Genomic DNA, 22666 nt, shown 5'->3' on the forward strand with positions numbered 1-22666 from the left:
TCCTAATGGAGGATCAACCAGCTTCCAAGTGTCGTTCTTTATGAGGGAATCATACTCCTTTTGCATTGCTTCTTTCCATTCATTGTGAGAAGCAGCTTCTTTGAAGGAATTTGGTTCAAAATCTGTAGACAAGTTCAATTCAAAATCATAAGAAACATCCATATCAACAGGTGAATTAGAGTCATCCACATCACGTCCATTTTGTCGGTTTGAATTTCTAGTTCCTGTCTTTCCAACCTCATCAAGATGAACACTTTCAAGTGTCTTTGTCAGCCACTTTGGGGGACCTTTCTCAGATGGTCCAGGTTGCTCCATTGATTGAGTTGGGACTAAATCAAGATTGAGTCTCCCAATTCTATCAATCACATCACTTAAAGCATCATCCATTGTTGGAGTTTCATGTGGGGGAGAGTGTTCTTCAGAAGAAGATTCCACATGTTGATCTAGTATAGGAATCCCCCCTTCAAGATGTGGAATCCGATTATCAAATTCTTGAAATGATTTTGCTTTTACGAATCTATCCAAGCAATCAAGTTGCCGCTCAACAACATTGTCAGTTTTGGATGATTCAAGAAAAATTACATCTCTAGATAAAACAAACTTTTTATTTACTTCATCATAGAGACGGTATGCTTTGGAGGTGTTTGAATACCCCAGGAAGATACACTTACGACTTCCTACACCAAGTTTGTTTCTATGTACCTTTGGTATCAAGGCATATCAGGTGGAACCAAAGACCCTGAGATGCTTTACCGAAGGAACATGTCCATACCACATTTCATGAGTCTTGTTTCTAATAGCATTAGATGGACATCTATTTTTTATATATGCAGCACATAGAACAACATCAACCCAAAACATTATCTTTACATTTTTGAAGAAGAGCATGGATTGTACCATATTTAAGATTGTCCTATTCATCCTTTCAGCTACACCATTCTGTTGGGGATTATAAGGTATAGTTGTTTGATGTTTGATCCCATGTTGGCGAAGATAGTTTTCAAATTCATTTGATGTGTATTCTTTTCCATTATCAGTGCGAATAGACCCAATATGAGATTGTGCATCATTTTCAATCCATTTATGAAAATCCTTGAATGTTTGAAAAGCATCAAATTTGTTCTTTAATAAATAAACCCAACACATTCTGGTGTAGTCATCAATAAATGTCATCATATATTTATTTCCATTTGCAGAAGGAACAGGCATTGGACCACATAAATTTGAATGAATGAGTTCAATTTTTCTATGTGCTCGTGAATGTGAATCATGAAAAGACTACTTGCTATGCTTTCCTAGGATGCAAGCATCACATTGCTTAAGTTTCCTAGGAATTGTAGGCAAACCAACAACACCATTTTTCTTCAACAAGCAAAGACTATCATAGTTCAAATGTCCAAATCTAGCATGCAATAATAAACTTGATGGAAGTGTACTTTCTTCATGATGAGAATTGTATGAGAAATGTTGTGCATGAGTAAAGGTTCCTTGCAACTTGAGAAGCCTTTCTTCTTCTATTCCCCTCATGACAAGTGAGTGGTCAGATGCTTTTCTTACCTCAAGCTTGCCATCAAACATATGAATGGAGTGACCTTGTTGGCAGATGTAGACCAAGGACAGCAAGTTTCTCTTGAGCTGTGGGAGATATATAACATGATGTAGAAGAAAGTCTGGAAGACCAGGCAGTTTAACCCTGATTGTGCCAAGCCCTGATGGCTTGATTTTTTATTGGTCTGCAAAGTATACTGCTCCATCAACATTGTCTGTAAATTCTTCAAAAAGATCTTTTCTATGAGTCATGTGGTAGGTTGCTCCTGAATCAAGCAACCAATCATTTTTCCAAGAAGCAAGTGAAGCATTAAATAAATCTTCATTTACTCCAATGTTACATTGTGCCACAACATAGTGAGCGGATTCAAGTGCTTTACCTTTGCCTGTATCATCAGTTTTACCTTTATGTTGGTTTCTTTGTTGCTCAATTTTGTCCCATGGTAGCTTGGATGTAGAGGCATCATATGATCCATTTCTTTTGCAACGAATGCAGTGCAAATCTGCCTTTTCTCCTTAAGAGTGTCTGCCCCCTGCCTCTAAAATATCTTCCTTTTCCTCTTCGACCACCTCTTCCTCTTGAAGAATCTTGAGCAAGATGCTCTTCTTTATGAGCAAGGCACACATCCTCTTTAGAAGATTCAGGGGTTGTCTTCTTTCCAAAAGCTTTCTCTCTTTCAGCAAACTTTTTCACAAGAGAGTCAAAGGTGATATCTTTGAGATTACCATTTGCTTGCAATGACTCAAGATAATTGGAGTAAGTAGGATTAATTGCCTTGAGAAAAGCGATAAGAGTAATATCCAATTCAACCTTAGTGGATTTAATATCATGCATTATAGACTTTACTTCAAATGCAAGAGCAAGAAGATCATTATTTTGCAGTTCAAGATGAAGAGTTTAATCATGAGTTGAACAACTTCAAGTGTAGAATGTGAGTCATAGAGTTCTTTTAGCTTTTGTAAGGCTTCAAAGGCAGTTGAACATGACAAAATATGGCCACTCACCTCTTCATTTACAGATGCTATGATTAATACATAAGCTTTGTTGTTCTTGTTTTCCCAAATGATGAGCTCTTTGTCTGAGGTAGGTTGTACTGATTCATTATCTTTGTTTCTGACACACACTCATTTCCACAACTCATTGAAAATGAGGGTGTGTTTTATCATCCAGGACCATTTAGGATAGTTCTCCTTGCCAGTGAGAACTATTCCCACCATGGATATGATTGAATGCATATTGTAAAAAAATACTTCTGTTGATAGAAAAATACTTCTGTTGAAAAAAATACTTCTGTAGTAAAAATATTCTGAAAAATGAAGTTATGGTAGCAATATGGAGGAGGTATGACAGTTTCAACACAGGATGTTTAAATTCAAAGATTCCAGTCGTTATTTAGTGAAGTAATAACCATCTTTATTTTTCAGAAAATGGAAAATTTGTAATTTGAAGACTTTTCTATCTCTTTCAAGTAACAGGTGGGTCCGATGTCAGCTCAAAAAATTGGAAAATTTTAATTTCTTGAATTTATCAGCCAACATTATGAGAACAGTGAGATCCGGTAGAGATATAATCAAATCCAAAGTAGAGCGACCGGTTGTCATCACAAAACTGGCTTCTCTGGTTACTGAGATTCATTATACGGGAGTCATTTATAGCGGAGATATATATGGTGTCAGGTCACAACGGACATCGAAAACAAAAGTGTTATTTCAACATATTACACTGTGGACGGAGAGCAGTGCTCAACATTTGCTGCGCAATGTGGTGGAGGAACAACATTTGATGCGCAAGGTGAATACTAAGAAAGCCAATGTAATAGTGTAGCAGTGTTCACCTATGTATGGAGGCCAACGGTTTGAACGCAAGACCTCGTTTGTACTAATACAAAGTCTTACCAACGCGCACAGTTTCAAAACAGAATCGCAGGACCTTCTGCAGCTTTTGGCACTCACGCTTCGCAGCACAGGTCTGGAAGCTCTAGGGATTCCCCACGCAACCCTCTCCTGGATATGGTGAAGCCTCCGGTGAAACCTTTGTGCGGTGGAATGAGAGTATTTAGTGTGTAGTGAAGACTGGGAAGAACAAACAGTAAAACAAAATGGGCACAATAGACACGATGAACTCAGAGGTTTTGAAGGAGGAAGAACCCATTCCCATGAAGAACCCTAAGAGGTTTTGTATGTTTCCAATAAAATATAATGAGGAGAGCAGAGATATGGGAAACAGTGCATAGGAAGTGAGCAACGTATGGAAAAACAAGATGCAAAGGAACGCTTCTGGCGTTGTAGCAGAGGAACGTTGCAGCAGAGGAACGTGGCAGCAACGTTCAGGTCACTGCGTGGAGCAGCGTTCAAGCCACTGCGTGGAGCAGCGTTCAGTATGCAACATTTATGGACAGCACTTTGTATGCAGCATATTATGGAGCAACGTATGGGCACCAACGTTTATGGAGCAGCGTATGGACAACGCTTTTGAATGGAGAGCAGAGGAGCATAATAGGGAGTTACAAAGGGCATAAAAGCTAAAAAAATGGAGTTGGCTCTGATACCATGTCAAGCTAGGCAGTAACTCCTTAAGGCAAAAATGATTCGTGTTTATTCCTTCAGGTAGGTCTTCATTAAATACATGAGGAAGAGACTGTTCAGTTCATCTCCTGATGACTGTTCATATTACTTATTTATCTATTTACATTATATTCACCCAATCATGAGGATTAGGTGTCAACAGAAAGAAATAAAAAGAAACCAGTATTTGAAGAATGAAATAAAATCACACCTTCCAGTTACATATATATTGGTTTTGCTAATTAAGAGGACCATTTGTATTCCTAGTGTTGCCTTTGTTTCTAGAGGAATAATCCATGGAGAATTTTAGATTCTGTTACTATACTATTCTACAGAAATTTGATTTATATATGAGTTGAAGGAAAGTACACTTTGGACAAATTGTTGATACATAGACAAACTATGTACTGGTATTAACCTGTAAACATTAGGAATGTGGCAGCCACCTTACAACATCATCAAACAACCCAATTTTCTTCAAATTGACTAAGTGCAAAGGAATTTTGTGCACAATTCTGTCCCAAAAAGCATCTTCATTGAATGATTTATTTGGCTTAAACACAATTTATGCTATTGAGCTTATAGTTGGGATGTTGTTTTTCTTCTCACCAATCCTCAACTAGTTCTACTTCTTTAGTCTATTTCAAGGCTTTCAATGGGTGGATTCCCTGATGGTATAACTAATATCAACCTCAAGAATAATTATGATACTGGATGTTGTGTGTATTGACATATTGAGCTTGTTGATGAAATAAGTGTTCCATATAACTTGGTTGTAAGACCCATTTCCTATAGGGCCCCTTCAAGCTAGAGTATTACACTAGATTTGTTTGATATTGGAATTGGTTTTGATTATTTACCAACCTAGATCCATTTTAAATCTAGCTCTATCAAGCGCCAAGAGAGATGAAATCTCTCAAGGTGCGAACATTTCCTCAAGTTTTGTACTCCAAAGATTTGCACTCAGAAAGAGGGTTTCACCTCAAGAGATGACATTTCCTCAAGTTTTGCACTCCAGAGATTTGCACTTAAAAAGAGGTTTTCACATGGAGAGATTTGATCCTCTCAACACTTATAAATCCATATTTAAGATGGATCTAGGTTGGTTTCAATTATCTAAAATAACGTAACTTTGTTTTACATTTAAATTATTCTTCATTAATTTTCCTCTTTTCTTATAATGGATTATAGTTTACAAATTTGAATAATTTGAGTTTAATTAAATTACGCATCCATATTATACACTCATATTTCTAATAATGATCTTAATCTTTTATATCTCTTAAATATTCATTATTTCTTACTTTGATAAAAAAAATCTCACACAAATACATTTTAACAATAATATCTATTTACACAATTTATTGAAGCATTGTTTTCCCTTTAAAATATTATTATCATTAAACATTTGCTTTTAACTTAGACAAAAACATTTATAATTTACATAATTTATATATATGAGATACCAATTAATTTTTACTGAGATTCATTATACGGGAGTCATTTATAACAGAGATATATATGGTGTTAGGTCACAATGGACATCGAAAACAAAAGTGTTATTTCAACATATTACACTGGAAGGAGAGCAGTGCTCAACATTTGCTGCGCAATGTGGTGGAGGAACAACATTTGCTGCACAAGGTGAATACTAAGAAAGCCAACGTAACAGTGTAGAAGTGTTCACCTATGTATGGAGTCCAACGGTTTGAACGCAAGACCTCGTTTGTACTAATACAAAGTCTTACCAACGCGCACAGTTTCAAAACAGAATCGCAGGACCTTCTGCAGCTTTTGGCACTCACGCTTCGCAGCACAGGTCTGGAAGCTCTAGGGATTCCCCACGCAACCCTCTCCTGGATATGGTGAAGCCTCCAGTGAAACCTTTGTGCGGTGGAATGAGAGTATTTAGTGTGTAGTGAAGACTGGGAAGAACAAACAGTAAAACAAAATGGGCACAACAGACACGATGAACTCAAAGGTTTTGAAGGAGGAAGAACCCATTCTCATGAAGAACCCTAAGAGGTTTTGTATGTTTCCAATAAAATATAATGAGGAGAGCAGAGATATGGGAAACAGTGCATAGGAAGTGAGCAGCGTATGGAAAAACAAGATGCAAAGGAACGCTTCTGGCGTTGTAGAAGAGGAACGTTGCAGCAGAGGAATGTGGAAGCAACGTTCAGGTCACTGCGTGGAGCAGCATTCAAGCCACTGCGTGGAGCAGCGTTCAGTATGCAACATTTATGGACAACACTTTGTATGCAGCGTATTATGGAGCAACATATGGACACCAACGTTTATGGAGCAGCGTATGGACAACGCTTTTGAATGGAGAGCAGAGGAGCATAATAGGGAGTTACAAAGGGCATAAAAGCTAAAAAAATGGAGTTGGCTCTGATACCATGTCAAGCTAGGCAGTAACTCCTTAAGGCAAAAATGATTCGTGTTTATTCCTTGAGGTAGGTCTTCATTAAATACATGAGGAAGAGAATGTTCAGTTCATCTCCCGATGACTGTTCATATTACTTATTTATCTATTTACATTATATTCACCCAATCATGAGGATTAGGTGTCAACAGAAAGAAATAAAAAGAAACCAGTATTTGAAGAATGAAATAAAATCACACCTTACAACATCATCAAACAACCCAATTTTCTTCAAATTGACTAAGTGCAAAGGAATTTTGTGCACAATTTTGTCCCAAAAAGCATCTTCATTGAATGATTTATTTGGCTTAAACACAATTTATGCTATTGAGCTTATAGTTGGGATGTTGTTTTTCTTCTCACCAATCCTCAACTAGTTCTACTTCTTAGTCTATTTCAAGGCTTTCAATGGGTGGATTCCCTGATGGTATAACTAATATCAACCTCAAGAATAATTATGATACGTCTGGATGTTGTGTGTATTGACATATTGAGCTTGTTGATGAAATAAGTGTTCCATATAACTTGGTTGTAAGACCCATTTCCTATAGGGCCCCTTCAAGCTAGAGTATTACACTAGATTTGTTTGATATTGGAATTGGTTTTGATTATTTACCAACCTAGATCCATTTTAAATCTAGCTCTATCAAGGGCCAAGAGAGATGAAATCTCTCAAGGTGGAACATTTCCTCAAGTTTTGCACTCCAAAGATTTGCACTCAGAAAGAGGGTTTCACCTCAAGAGATGACATTTCCTCAAGTTTTGCACTCCAGAGATTTGCACGTAAAACGAGGTTTTCACATGGAGAGATTTGATCCTCTCAACACTTATAAATCCATATTTAAGATGGATCTAGGTTGGTTTCAATTACACTCATATTCATATTTCTAATAATGATCTTAATCTTTTATATCTCTTAAATATTCATTATTTCTTACTTTGATAAAAAAAATCTCACACAAATACATTTTAACAATAATATCTATTTACACAATTTATTGAAGCATTGTTTTCCCTTTAAAATATTATTATCATTAAACATTTGCTTTTAACTTAGACAAAAACATTTATAATTTACATAATTTATATATATGAGATACCAATTAATTTTTACTTGGATACATTTTATCTTACCTCACAGAGAGCATTTTAACTATCATATCAAATAACATGATTTATGTTTCAGAAATACTTATTGGTTTTACTTTAAGAAAATTTAATTCTCATAAAAATATTTTTAACTATCATATTAATTTGATTAATTTATATATATAATACTAATTACCTCACACAAACACATTTAACCATGATGTCAATTTACTTAATGTTTGTAGACAATATTTTAGTTTTGTAACTATTCCAATTTCATGCAACATTTGATTGTGTTTTCAGATTTTGGCAAATAACCTTATATTCAGATTTTGGCAAATAACCTTATATGATTTTTTACATTATAGATAAAACAAATTTAATATTTTTGAGAAATGAGATGTTCACAAGTTTTATAGCTAGAATGAGGTGTTGACAAGTTTATTACATGGTCTATATATATTTATATATATTTAAATTTGTTTCACGTGATAACATCTCCTCTGGAGGCAATAAGCTTTTCCAGATTTATCCATCAGAATAATAAGAAAACAAAACACAATTAAGGCCCCTTCATATTTGTTGAGAGTTGGTTTTGTGTTCAAAGTCCAGTCATAGGGAAATATTTGTTAAGCAAAGCACAATAGGAATTTTCTGGTTCCTCTCCACAATGCTCGTAGAGACATCTAAACATCATCTTTGCCAAAACTCACCAAGAAAAAACATCATCACATCATCTTTGCATCATTGCAGCATCCAGTCTGTCATACATCTTTAGGCATCAAAAGGCTTACATCCATTACTACAAAAGTTCTTAAGCACCTGCTACTGCATTAAAACTGGGTTATCCCTTGCATACAAACACCATAGGAAAGGGTGATTTTTCTACGTAAATCATAAAATAAAATCCTGGTCTCATAATCCTCGATGGGCATGCAAGACCAGCGACAGAGTTGATGCTGAATGCTGCGACCTAATTAGAATCTGAATCCACAGAAACTTAAAATCGAGGCCTAATTGATCTGACAAATTGATGACGTAATGGGTTATCAGAACCTTGGTTATACGCTAAAGCTCCATCAGTTCTATTATCACTAACATTCTATGGTATAGATGCTGCACACTGTTAATCAGGAAGTAGTTTTCCAGTCTACTTTGATCGACTCAGGAATAGAAGATACAATGCCTTGACCTTGTATACCTATAGCTAATAAGTGGAGTCCATCTCCCCAAGTGCAGACGATATTGTCTACACTGTGTTCCTGCAGCAGGTTCCTTGAAACCTGGCTTACCCAAGTTGTTACTGCTACATAAACTGAGTGAAATCCAATTAGTCTGTACATCGTCACATGTGATTACAGGTCTCCATAATCAGTTTGAACATATGCTTGTGCAGGCTGTGCTTGAACATGGAAGAAGTGTATAAGGAACACAGGGAAGAATCTAACGAACGGCTGCTGTCAGGGATTGTTGGTCCCACCCTTGTGTTCTCCTACAGCTGTGAAGCCAATAAACCATACATATTGACAAGAGTCAGAAGTACCACATATGCACACTGAGGTACCTGAAACATCTGGATTTGTACCAAAGAAATGAAATGCTACATTCTGAGGGCACGGGGACCAATTTGACAAATTGAACTCACCACTATTAGCACCAATATAACCAAGTGGAGCGTTGATGCTATGCTGGATCAAAATCACTTCAGAAAAGGATCCAATAAGTGCGGATGAATGAAGGTTTAGGTAATACCAATGCAATCAAACTGTGAATCCTCCTGCAAACCTTCATAGGAATTCAATGGTACTCTACACCGTGACACAAAGTATCCGAAATAGCAAAAACTGAAACAATAGATTAACCAATGTTTACATCATTCGCATTCTCTTCCTCTGAATCACTTAGAACTATTAGCTCAGAGTCCTTTTGGAGTTCAGAACAAACATGCTTGGAAATTCTCTGTAAAGTCTGATTACGTCTCAAGAATGAAGAGTCAAAACCTGGCATCATTATTTGTTGAAAATTCGAGGTTCTCACTTCCACTTTCTTCCTGATTGATACTTGGATCTTCATCATCTCCATTTGTATCATTTGCACTGTAGTTGATGGCTGGCACAGTTTTTATATTCCCTGACAAGGTCCTCACTTCCTTCTTGATTAATACTTGGATCTTCATCATCTCCATTTGTATCCGTCGCACTGTAGCTGATGGCTCGCACGATTTTTGTATTCCCCTTTTTCCATCCATGGCATAGTATTTGCTGTAGATGATAAGATAGCACCACCTAATCCCAAATAACTATCTCAATTCCTCTTTATTCCAATTTTTAAAGGCAACTGACTTTCAAATATACCCTCACATTTAACCTGGTTCAAGTTTTCCTGTTGATGTGTAATTTTTCAATTGAAATAATGATCGATCTATCTGGCCGATGCCAAGGCTCATAGAGCCAGGCATAACCTTCGAGCTTTGGATACCATCTCAATTCCTCTTTATTCCAATTTTTAAAGGCAATACTCTCACATTTAATATGGTTCAAGTTTCCCTGCTGATGTGTAATTTTTCCAATTGAGATAATCATTGATCTATCTGGCTGATGCCAATGCTCACGGAGACTGGCATAACCTTCAACCTTTGGATACCAAGAAGCATCTGGTTTCACCTCAACTTCAGTTACGTCCTTAGAGTAGTTTTTCATCTGCCATATTAGATAATCATAAAGTTTTGACAGGTTAGGAATTAGCATAAATTTGATGTTCCTTTATCATCCTGTTCCCATCAAAAAATTGCAATAAATTACTTACAAAATTAATGATGCTGTCCAGTGAATAATTCTCCTTGCACATAGGACACTGCCACTGCATGCGCAAATAAAGAAACTTCCATTTCTTATTTAAAAGCAAATGAAAATTTAAATAGCAAATAGTTGGAGAAATGGTTAAAGAAAGTGTGAATATTTCATGCCAGTGAATTTTCTAGCATGTTGGTCATACAAAAGATTCTAGTTCAAAACAACCCAAATGAATACAAGGTTTGAATTTACCAGAAGATTTTCTACGGGTTAGACCTGTCCGGAAAAACCCCAATACTCGAGAGAATCTTCTATAAATTGCCAAACAGAAGAAAATAATAACACAACAGCAATTTGGTCTATAAATAAATGATTTTGACTAAATCATGATTCAGAGACATCAGGAGTGTTTCCTAAAATTTCAGAATTCCACAGAATAAGCTTTTAAGGAAAGTTTAAAATAAGACATACACAACAGTCAAGCAGTCAAAGATATGTCTGAACAAATAACACGAATAAGCTTTAAAGCATCAAAATGTCCAAGAAAATAGAGATCAAAATCATGTTTCGACAAATCACTGAAGTTAGAAAAGAAAAGTGCAAATTAGTTTATACTTTAATGATCTTTGAACAGTTTGTTCTATAATATATCAGTGTTAGATAGGGATGCACTTCTCAAAACTTATTTTGACACGCTCTTCAACAGCAATGCATTTTAATACTTCAGATAATTCTCAAAATACTTTGTAATGCTAAATAAAAAAGATAAATTATAAAAGTCAAAGGAGAGGCATAAAAAACACTTGTAATAAGGATAATAAACACAAGTTTACAAACCCTAATAAGAACAAAGGTGATGGTATATTGCCAAGGTGATGGTATATTGCCAAAGGACATATCCAATTGCAAAGTTGTAGGGAGTGATGATCTTGGAGGCAAAGGGATTGGTCAATCCTCCAAAAGTTACCAAACGTCATTGGAAGGGAAATAAATGCCCTCAAATAGTCACCTTCAATGCCACCTCAGGGGGATAGTGGACACAGCTTACCCTATCCATAAAAAGAAACCAGGAGACTCACCATTTCTTCGATGATAAGTTAAGAGGGTTTAAGTAGCTACTTCCAAGTTCCATGGTCAAGTTCTGTTGGAGTCACTAGAAGAGAATCCAGATTTTCATTATGAATTTTTCTCTTCAAAGAAAGGTGAAGTTTAGTCTAAGGGAGAATACACATCTTTGAACACAAAACGGTGAGTGTTAGAACTCGGTGATTGGGTGAAGGATATTCATTCCAGTGTGCGGGGTGTGAAGAAGAGTGCAAGGGGCAGTAAGCGATGGGTCCAAATCAGCTAGCAAATCAAAGTACAAATGGTTTGATCAATTGAATTAATTCCAAGTTCTTGTTGCATTAGTATTTTTCCTCAAATGGCCATTACCCCAAGAAGGGAGCCAGCCCTTGTATGTTGTAGGATTAAATTAGAGAAACAACAGATTTTGAAGGGAAAATTTATTTGTGCATGTGTATGAAATTGGTGCGATCATTTTGCTTTTGTCGTTATATTTTATTAAGTGTTAAATTCTCATCCATGTTTTTAATTTAGTAGATTTAATCTTCTAGGGAGTAATTATCAAAGGTTGTTGAGGTTAACGAACCAAAGCTCATACTTGATGAGATGAGCAAGAGAGTTGAAGAGGGAATATGTTATAAGTTTGATGAAGCCTTAAATAGAGATGAAGACAAATAAAAATTCAAAAAGGACTTGAAGATGGATAAACAAAGTTGATAGATGGTACAATAATTCAGTTTCAAAAGGGGAAGGAATAGAAGATATAACAAGGTTGCCACAAATTTCTTAAACTTGAAGTAGAGATTATGGTTAAAGACAAAATATGATAGTATTATCTCAGAAGTGACCACAATCAAAGATCAAGAACATAAGCTAGGGCACGGTACTATACTAGAAAGGAAGATTAATGATAATGTTGTGCATGATGGAGAAAAACCTTAAAAGGTGGAACAATATTGATATCCTCATTACTAGGAACGCCTATAATGAATACAGGAAAGTGCATATCAGTAACCTCGTTCAAAGAAAATAAATGGAAGAACCAATGGAATTCATGTACTCAAAAGCCAAGGAACAAGTATATGATAAAACTAAAAACTACAACAAATTGGAAAAATGATGATAATACATGGAATAAAAAGAAAACTACCTAGTAGTGTTAGATTATCAAGGATTGGCACCAATAATAATTACAAATGGATGGATAGATAATTAAGCATGGAAAGCACTAAGAAAAAATAAGAGGAATTCTTACTATTTGAAATCAGCTTAGTGCTTAAAGGACAAATCTCTTAAGGAGGGAGGGCATGTTGTTCCCTTATCACAACATAATGGGTCCTATGGATCCATCAAGGCCAGTTGAATCATAAAAGTCAATGTAATGGATCATTGTGGTGTCTTTTATCATGTTAATTGATGCCCCTAATATTATTTTATCATATTTTAATGTATCATCCATGATTTCTAACTTTATGACTAATGTCTATTGTATAGTATATATTTATAGTGCTTTTCCAAGAAATATAACATAATCCCTTCCATTATTTAAAATAAGGAGTACATATGATTTTTTGACAAAACATTAAGGTGCATAAGCTCAGTTATAGAGTTCACAAACAAAACCTCCATAAAACTCCAAAATAGATCATCGAAAATGAAAACTACCCATTATATAGATTTTTCAAACCTCCCACAAAGCAATCCCCATCTTAAAAAGTCTTACAAGGAGAGAGCTTGGATCTTTGCGACAAGCTTGTTTGGATCATGGTTGTGCTCTCAATAGATGTGACAAATGTGGATTTTAGTGAAGCTTAATTTGATTTCTTTCACGTGTTGAAAACTATCAAATACACCTATATTTCTTTGGATTCTAATTCCCCTTAGACATTCCACCACCAGAAAATAGTATCCATAAATATCGATGAACCCGAGTCCTCCTTCCCAGGATAATTTCATCAAAATAGAAAAGACCTTGATTTCTTCATAGGTGATTGTGCGCCACTGCACAAAACACACGCAAATCTGATTTTGTGGAAGTCAGAAAGGTGAACCTCGATATTTTGAGGCGCCTTCAAATACACATGAATACTTGAAGTCTCTATTCTAAGATTCTTGGATCTAGAACAAATCAATACTTTCACCTTTTTTGGTTTCTCAAACAGTAGATACGCTCGTTTAAGTTTGCAAAAGATTTTGTATGGTTATTTACATGCTCATTGGAATAGGAACTCATTCTCAGTTAGCAATACCACCCATAAAATAAAACATGGAAGAGGTCGATGTGCTTCAGGTCTTACCTCTTGATATTCCAACCAGATTTCTAATGTTTCTTCTGTGTCTTCATACCATACCCCTTTGCCACTAGTGATAGATTTTGTAGCAATACATACCACTTCAGTAAAATAACATTGAACAGAAATATGATTGATGCTTGCATAATTTTCCATAGATAATGGGCAACTCCCAGGACTAAAATAAAACATGGAAGAGGTCGATGTGCTTCAGGTCTTACCTCTTGATATTCCAACCAGATTTCTAATGTTTCTTCTGTGTCTTCATACCATACCCCTTTGCCACTAGTGATAGATTTTGTAGCAATACATACCACTTCAGTAAAATAACATTGAACAGAAATATGATTGATGGTTGCATAATTTTCCATAGATAATGGGCAACTCCCAGGACTCTGCCAGTAGTATATCCCAGATCAAAGATTTTATTGTTTTTTTCGAGGAAAAGTCGTAAGAAATCATGATATTTTAAGGGCGGCTAAAACTTTCAAATATGCTGCCAGTTTGAAATATCCTTTTCCTCCTTTTTTTTTTAAGAGCTGCAAAGTATCTTAGATTAACCTTGTAGTCATTTCCTATTTCATTTTCAACCCATACAAGACTGTTTGGTTTATCTCTTAATCTTATATAATCCAACTAGGGGGCAGAGACATATCGGTTCTACTGTAGTGCCAAATCCTTGTTGTGTCCTACCCGGCTTGCATCCTCATTGTTCCTGTCATAAAATGCTTCCAAATAAAACCAATTTTAAGAAATGTAAGAGGGCAATCAAACGTTGTGAGATGCTTGACATATGGAGGCCTCCTATCTATGAATCAGTTAGTTCCAATATGGACCTTCTGTCCGTTTCCAATTAGCTAGGAAAGACGATCACCAATGATTGAGAAGTCTTTTAGTACCTTTTTCCATACTATAGATCATCCAGAAATCGATTTTCTAGGGTATCTTATCCAGTCCTCCAGGATTGATGGTTCAATATATTTCCACTTCATCACACTCTGCCACAAAACTTCAGTAAAGAGGACTCTCCGCATTACCTTTGTAGCCAACGATTCTAAAAATGGAGAGAAAACTTTGAATCCCCAGCTTCACTACTTCTTAGGCCTTAATGGTGTTTTCCATTTAACTAAAAGTATGCCACCATATTCTCTCATTCCTGCCCAAACATACCTGGAGCACATTTTCATTATCTTGTTTAGTATGTCTGTGGGTATTGAAGGAAAAGACGTCTGATAAATAGGTGTGAACTCAAACTTGTCTTTAACAAGGGTCAGGCTCCCTCTTATGAATATCCACCTGTTATATATAAAAATGGCCCTTTTTCAGTCTTTAAAAATAGTCATAGCCAGTCTTTGTAGTAGTTATTTTCCTTCAAGTGAAAACCCAAATACTTTGTAGTCTCTTCAAATTCTGTAACTTTAAATAGAAACAAAATCTTAATTCTAATAGAAGTTGGACCATCAATCTGGTGCAAGGTTATGGTTGAATTTTAAAGGTAGGCCTTTATTCATGTAGCTATACAGCATTGAAGAAGAACATTTCCTATCATTTTTGCCTCCCGGGAAGAACCATAATATCCTATACAAAGAGTATATGGGTGATAGTGAGTTCTTTGGTCACTTGAATTACCTTTATGTGTCATCTTTCGTTTAGACTCTTCAAAATTCTACTGAGAACCTTTGGCACTAATAAGAAGAGTAAAAGTGACAGGGCGCGTCTTGACTAAATCCTCTCTGTGCTTGGAAAAAATAAGGTGACCCATTTATAAGGCAACGTATGATATTGTAGATATGCACTTACCTATCCAATTGACAAAGTGGATATCAAACCCTATGTGAAGCATCAATTACAATCTTAAGAAAATTGAATCCACTCTATCATATGTATTTGAGAGATTCAACTTGATGACGGAGGAGGTAGTATTCCTTGATTTAATAGTGTGGAGCACCTTGGGAAATTCCCACCATATCAAAAATCTGCCTTCCTGGAAGAAACCAAACTGCTCATCAGAGATGATAGCCTTCAGGCTATTACTTTGGCATAATTTTGTAAACACATCTGCATAATCGTTAATGAGATTTGCCAATTTGCGTGAAAGAGAAGGGGCTTATTCATATTGAGGTTGTTCGCAATGAAGGTGGAGTTGAAAGAACGAAAGTCATTCCCCATGGATCTTGGTTCTTCAACAACTAGTGACAAGTATTCCCTTATCTCTTTAAAGAAGCCTTCCAAAAGCTCAATGGTCCAGCCATCTATGACTAAAGATTTATCACCTTGAAAAGAGTTTTTATACTTTTTAAAGATACTCCTCACTTACATGGGCATTGAGTGAATCATTTTGCTCATCTAAGAGCAATCTGTTCAAAAGAGAGATGTATAGGAAAATTTCAGAAATATTCAACTTATCTGGCTTCTTGTAGATTTTCTTGTAGTGATCCACACGCATTTTAACAACATCTTTAAAGAAAGACAGAATGAACAAGGCCATTGATGTCATACACGTGAAAAAAGGTAAGAGTTTTATTCTCCTCCTTTCAACCACTCTGCCTTAGCTTTTTATCTCCATAATGCCTCTTCCCAAGCTAGAAATTTGCTTCTATCTTCTTCTAGACTCGCATCAGAACATAACATTTGTTAGGTCATCATGTATGACCTCTAGTTTATCTTCCGCTTCCGTAAGGGCCTGCTGGTTCTGAGAGTTTTGTCCTTTAAAGTTTCATCCACTGCAATGGCTTTAATCCTCAACACGTTTATGGGAAGGGCCTCGATGGCTTACTCTCTAGAACCTATATCATAGGGGATCCATTCAGCTTTAAAGAAGATGATTCAGGTGCCCAGAATGGTGAGGAAGATCAACCATGCACACATGGTGCTCCAGTTGTGGTTCTATGTGAAAATCCAGACTCATGCAATGAAAGTATTTTGAACCACTTTTCATCAAGCTTACGTGGATACAAGAAGACCAGATACACACAAATTTAGCATTGTCCAGTATGATGTAATATCTCTTCAAGCAAATGAGATCCTAGTTTTCAAATCCATTCATTGCATATCCTAACATCATTGCATTCATGACAACCCAACTCATCTAGGCCTTCTATTATAGACGTGGTGTGCATCATTTATGGTCTTGCATTTCAGACACGTTATAAGGAAAGCAACCACAAAACCATCAGATTGAAATCCATATCTAATTAGATATATTTCAGACACGTTATAAGGAAAGCAACCACAAAACCATCAGATTGAAATCCATATCTAATTATACATTTGTGGCAAGCTTTTCATGTCTCGCAGCTACCAAATTGACACATGCAAGAAGCACACATGAAAATCTGTCCACATATAGCTCCATGTCAGTCAATTACATTTCTGAGAAAGTGCCAGAGCTTCCAACTCTACACATATCAATTACATTTCTGAGAAAGTGCCAGAGCTTCCAACTCTACACATATCCCACAATCATTGCATTCCATGAGACAACATCCTGTTCTGCCATTTCTTGAAAGACCTTTACAAACATCTGGGATACCCATTCAGCAAATATCTAACAACCAATGCCTTCTAGGAAACAGCATTATATTCAGGCAAATTTCCAAACACTGTCCAAGCTTCATGTCTAGTTACATTTGACAGAAGATGTCTAAAAGGCATCTCCAGCTACAACATCAGAAAGTAACCAACGTTTCCATGACATCGACAAGAATTTTCAAATTTGCACACAACAACGAACCGAGTCTTTCCTGAGAAAAGGAGGCTGAATTGGTTGAGCGGCAGGTTGTCTTGTCTAGTAGGCAGTTTGACCAGGTGACCAGGGCTACCAGTTTGACTTTTGTTTAGATGTACAATTTCTCTAAGGAAAAAGGTTGTTGGGTTTTTCTCGAATGATAAAGATCTTGTGTTTTTGTTAGGCTGGAGTGTGAGTTTTCCTAGGCTAAAAATCTTGTGTTCTGATTGTGCTGTCTCTTTATGATTCTACTATTCTACTACTCTTCTGTGTAATTGTGTAAAATAAGAAGTCAAATCTGAGACAAAGAAGAAGTCGCAGCTGAGGCTGAGAAGAAGTCAAATACGAGGCAAGAAAAGAAGATAAATCTGAGACAAATAAAAGAACGAATTTGTGACAGAGCTGGGCAACAAAAGCGAGTCTTTCCTGAGAGAAGAAGAAGGTTGAATTTGTTGAGCAGCAGATCATCTTGTCTGGTAGGCAATTTGACTATGTGACCAGGGTTGTAAGTTCGACTTTTGTTTCACTTAGATGTATCTATGTTGAGTGAACAATTTCTCTACAGGAAAAAATTGTTGGGTTTTCCCTTAATCGGTTTTTTTGGTAAAAATTTTATGTTCTTGTTTGACTATCTCTTTATGATTCTACTGTTTTACTATTAAAAATCTTTTATGTAATTGTTTAATGATAAATGTAAATACAACTAAATGAATATCATTAAAAGTAATTATCGATTAAGAAAACTATAAAATATCAACAAATTCTACCTCCACGGACTTTGTGGCCCCACCAACAGTTGTACAGCTCATTATTAATTGTCCCCGGGTATTCAAACGCTGAGGCTGTGCATAATCAAAAGAAAGCCATCGGAACACAAACAAAAGTGTCGCTATCATCTAATCCGTTTCAGGTCCTTGTGCTTCAGTCAATTCTCGACGACTCCTCATCGTGAATTAGAGATTATTGATCCCTGCCACGTGAGAGCTTTCTGCACGTAAATTAAGAGTTGTCCGAGTGCATTATTATTTTGAAAGCCTCTTTACAAGTATTAGGCAATTCCTTGTTATAGGTGATTCCTTGCTGAAGTCAAGAAAGATTAATTGTTCAAACCGAAACGTGAAGAGTCGTCCCAGAAACCTAATTCACCCACAAGCTCGTATACTTCATATTTCTCAATCTCAAATTGAATTGTACTGCTTTTATTAATAACCAAGTCCAGTCGGTGGACTAAATTCAAAATCTCTCCATGCAAAGTGCTCAATTTTTAGCCTAGTTTCAGATCTTTTAAACAAGCATCTTTTTAAACATGAACATCTTTTCAAAATAATCCTAAATACTAATATATATTGATACGCAGCATCTACACAGGTAAGAAGTAGCAAGTAGCAAGCCAAAAAAAAAGGTTCTTTGAGAATGCAGACAACAGAAGAATATATCACATTGATAAGAACAGATCCAACGTTCGCTAGATTTGAGACAATACCTGAAGCAGGACGTTGTTGTTTTGATTTGGAAAGATAATTCACATATTCCAATCCCGGCACTCTTTGAGGACTCGAATTTAAATCGGGAGTCTTAAAAATCAATGAATTTGTTGATGGTGGAGCCGCAAATGCTTCATATTTTTGGCTTTCCAGTGACCTATACTTCGGCTTCGGTTTCTCACCAGAATATAGGTACAATGTAACTTCCCGCAGAGACCGGAATCGAAAGCCGGTAGATTTTTGGACATAATACTAAAGTAAACAACCATTTTATTGGTGTAAATAAAAATGAGACATATGACCCTGCTGTCGCGCCAGATTCTCGGTATCTTATCTCCGTTATTCATCCTTTACGAAACCACTGGGGAAGCTTTTGAACAGTATTCTTTTTATTTTCCGGTGCTTTCTGACTCTTCGTTCCCTTGCGCTGGAATCGCAGTACTAGGCTGTATAGCATTGTAACGGCTCTCAGTAGATTCTGTCAGGGTGTCCTCTGGTCTTGAGAAATCTGTCTTCAAACCTGTAATATTCATATGGTCTTCTCTGAGTAGGCCACTGTTACTGATCACATGGGTACATTGATCATTTTCCAGTTCAGATAAATCAACCTGACACAATTCACAATCCTTTTTTATGGCTCAACTGGGGAAGACTGCTTTGAAGGGAACTCATTATCTGAGAGTCTTCCATTTCCAAAAGGTGAAAAACAACTTATCTGCATTACTGGCACAGGTAATCCCTCCACAAACAGTAGCTCAAATTCATCAGCCTTGTCATCCTTATAGTCCTTACTGTAATTTATTCCCAGTTGATCACAGCCTATTTGCAGCTTAAATGGTGATACTTTGACTTGATAATTATCTCCAATCCGGGGGGTAATATGTGGACTATCAGAATCATCACTGGAGTAAGTAGATGCTGATGACAGTAATGGACTTCCACATATTTCATGAATTGGCTCACTCCCATCATTGCTTTCATGAAGAGATGACTGCATTTCCTGTATTGTGAAAGCCAGTCTCTTCATCTAATGACAGTATAGAGATCTGAGCAGACAAACAGTTTTTTTAGGAGCCCAGCATTATCAAGTTTGAGGCCATAAACAGCAGTAGCGACACACTAAAGTACTTAAAATGGGAAATTGGTGGATAACAAAATAGACAAACTTAGATTCAACACATCAAACAGTGGTTTCCTTTTCCTTTAGTCCTAGCCAAATCTGAAAGCATAATAATTGAGTTCAGAGTTAATCTACGTATGTTTCATCATTAACACAAGATAAGCTTATTATGGTACAAATGTAAGGATCAAATCAGAAAAAATCCTTTAATTGATCGATTGCACAGCTCATAAATCTTGGATAGACTGAGGAAATTCAATACCAAACACTGCTGTAAAAGAAGAAATCCATCTTGACTAGCAACCATGATTTCAATCTTGCAGATGACTTGGAGCTAAGAGATTTATGGTAAAACCATTTCAAACCACCTTCAAACTTGGATGGAGAACTGTTCACTTACCTGCAAACAAGAAAATAAGAACGGTCTCATACAGACAGTAGGTGAGCAAGGTTTCACTCTTGTAAACCCAGGGGGAGGCCGAGGATTGGTATCACCACTCCAGACCTCAGGGAATGGCTCCCAAGGTGCGGTGGCTCTTCCTCTGCTTCAGAAGGTGCCACATTATCTGAACTTTTCCCTACTTTTGGGGTGGAACTTTTGGGGTGGAACATGGGCGAGGAAGCAGAAAACCAAACCCCCATCTGCAGAAGAGAATGAATCAAGACCGCTGTAAGAGAGCCTTTTCCGAGCTCCCATGAAGGCTATTTTTGTCAAACGGTTGGAGTACCCGTAACGCCTAGCTCAAAAGAACCTGCAGAATTGATGCCATAAGAAAATCTCCGTAACTGAATCATACCAGATTTTAATCGGATGGTACACGTGATTTGTATCGTCTAACATTTAAATCAAAGGCTTACAAGTGGCATTGGAGGGAGTTCTTTTCATAGGTAAGGCGTAACAAGTATTAGGCAATTCGTTGTTAGAGGCGATTCCTTGCTGAAGTCAAGAAGGATTAATTGCTCAAACCCAAACGTGAAGAGTCGTCCCAGAAACCTAATTCACCCAAAAGCTCGTATACTTCATATTTGTCAATCTCGAATTGAATTGTACTGCTTTTATTAATAACTAAGTCCAGTCGGTGGACTAAATTCAAAATCTCTCCCTGCAAAGTGCTCAATTTTCAGCCTAGTTTCAGATCTTTTAAACAAGCATCTTTTTAAACATGAACATCTTTTCAAAATAATCCTAAATACTAATATATATTGATACGCAGCATCTACACATGTAAGAAGTAGCAAGTAGCAAGCAAAAAAAAAAGGTTCAGATCCAACGTTAGCTAGATTTAAGACAATACCTGAAGCAGGACGTTGTTGTTTTGATTTGGAAAGAGAATTCACATATTCCAATCCCGGCACTCTTTGAGGACTCGAATTTAAATCGGGAGTCTTAAAAATCAATGAATTTGTTGATGGTGGAGCCGCAAATGCTTCATATTTTTGGCTTTCCAGTGACCTACTTCGGTTTCTCACCAGAATATAGGTACAATGTAACTTCCCGCAGACACCGGAATCGAAAGCCGGTAGATTTTTGGACATAATACTAAAGTAAACAACCATTTTATTGGTGTAAATAAAAATGAGACATATGACCCTGCTGTCGCGTCAGATTTTCGGTATCTTATCTCCGTTATCCATCTTTTACGAAACCACTGGGGAAGCTTTTAAACAGTATTCTTTTTATTTTCCGGTGCTTTTTGACTCTTCGTTCCCTTGGGCTGGAATCACAGTACTGGGCTGTATGGGAATGACTCTGCTCAAGCATTATAACGGCTCTCGGTACTGGGCTGTATGGGAATTACTCTGCTCAAACATTGTAACGGCTCTGTTTTCCAACTCAAATACCTGAAACGGAGAATAAGAAAATATGTACACACAATTAATTAAACGACTTAAACGGTGATAACAGTAAAGAAATGTTTGATCTAAAAGGTTACAAACAGGTTTTAGGAAGAAAAGTGTTGATTTCATGCTTTGAATAAGGAAGAACTAATTTTTCTAAGTTATTTTGGAAAGAGTTCCAATCTAGATATAAACAAACTGAAAATAATATTAGAGCTTCTCAATAGTTTGGTAAAAAAATAATGATATTAATAGTGCTAAATATTAATAATATTTAACACTATAGTACAACAATTTACTTGAACCTGCAACATTTCATCTCAAATTTCATTTAGGACAAGTATATTCAAACTCTGATTATTAGTTGATTTCAAGTCTTGTTTGAAGGCCTTTTTCCTTCTGTGGTTTTTTACTTTGCTTTTGATTATTGCTTTAGTATTTTTCAACTTCTCTTAGCCAAATAAAATACCAAATATTCAAAAATATCTCATGTTATGATCCATAGCCATTGAAACAGAGGTGATGTAAGCATCTTCCACTTCAACAATATAGTCTCACTCGTGTGTATAAATTATTGAAGAAATAAAATCAGTAAACAAAATAAAAATAAAAATTATAATTTCCTTGTAAAAAAAAAATTATAAAATTGATTTAATAGTAAAAAAATTTCTAAAAGTTAAATTATTAGTGAAAAAAATTCATAAAATTGAATTAATTC

General features: G+C 36.2%; 1 protein-coding gene across 3 annotated transcripts; it reads right to left on the minus strand.

Moving 5' to 3' along the window:
• Positions 1-8403: 8403 nt before the first annotated feature.
• Positions 8404-21932, minus strand: LOC149257346 (uncharacterized). 3 transcript variants are annotated; one of them, XR_016256712.1, is made up of 6 exons: positions 21405-21911; positions 20968-21212; positions 20510-20861; positions 18989-20035; positions 10436-10489; positions 8404-10329 (listed from the first exon to the last, which is right to left on the minus strand). XR_016256712.1 is itself a non-coding variant. In XM_089414072.1 (3 exons), exons 1-2 carry the CDS (start codon positions 21664-21666, stop codon positions 10440-10442), a joined length of 312 nt encoding a protein of 103 aa, XP_089270198.1. In that variant the 5' UTR covers positions 21667-21932; the 3' UTR covers positions 8404-10329; positions 10436-10439. The 3 variants fall into 3 exon arrangements, 1 of the variants encoding a protein (XP_089270198.1); XR_016256714.1 differs by lacking the exons at positions 20510-20861; positions 20968-21212 and having other exon boundaries at positions 21405-21910; XM_089414072.1 differs by lacking the exons at positions 18989-20035; positions 20510-20861; positions 20968-21212 and having other exon boundaries at positions 21405-21932.
• Between the last annotated feature and the right edge of the window lie 734 nt (positions 21933-22666).

The sequence above is a fragment of the Pinus tabuliformis genome, chromosome 6 (assembly GCF_031772625.1).
Source record: "Pinus tabuliformis cultivar Carrire ecotype Pingquan chromosome 6, CPIR1, whole genome shotgun sequence".
Taxonomy (NCBI): domain Eukaryota; kingdom Viridiplantae; phylum Streptophyta; class Pinopsida; order Pinales; family Pinaceae; genus Pinus; species Pinus tabuliformis.

Bases quoted from the DNA above. Each gene is read 5' to 3' on its own strand.
- LOC149257346 (XM_089414072.1), bottom strand. From the start codon at position 21,666: ATGGTTGTTTACTTTAGTATTATGTCCAAAAATCTACCGGCTTTCGAT. The intron at 10,490-21,404 runs GTATTGTCTTAA...TTGCGCATGCAG, and splicing joins ACAACAACGTCCTGCTTCAG to TGGCAGTGTCCTATGTGCAA.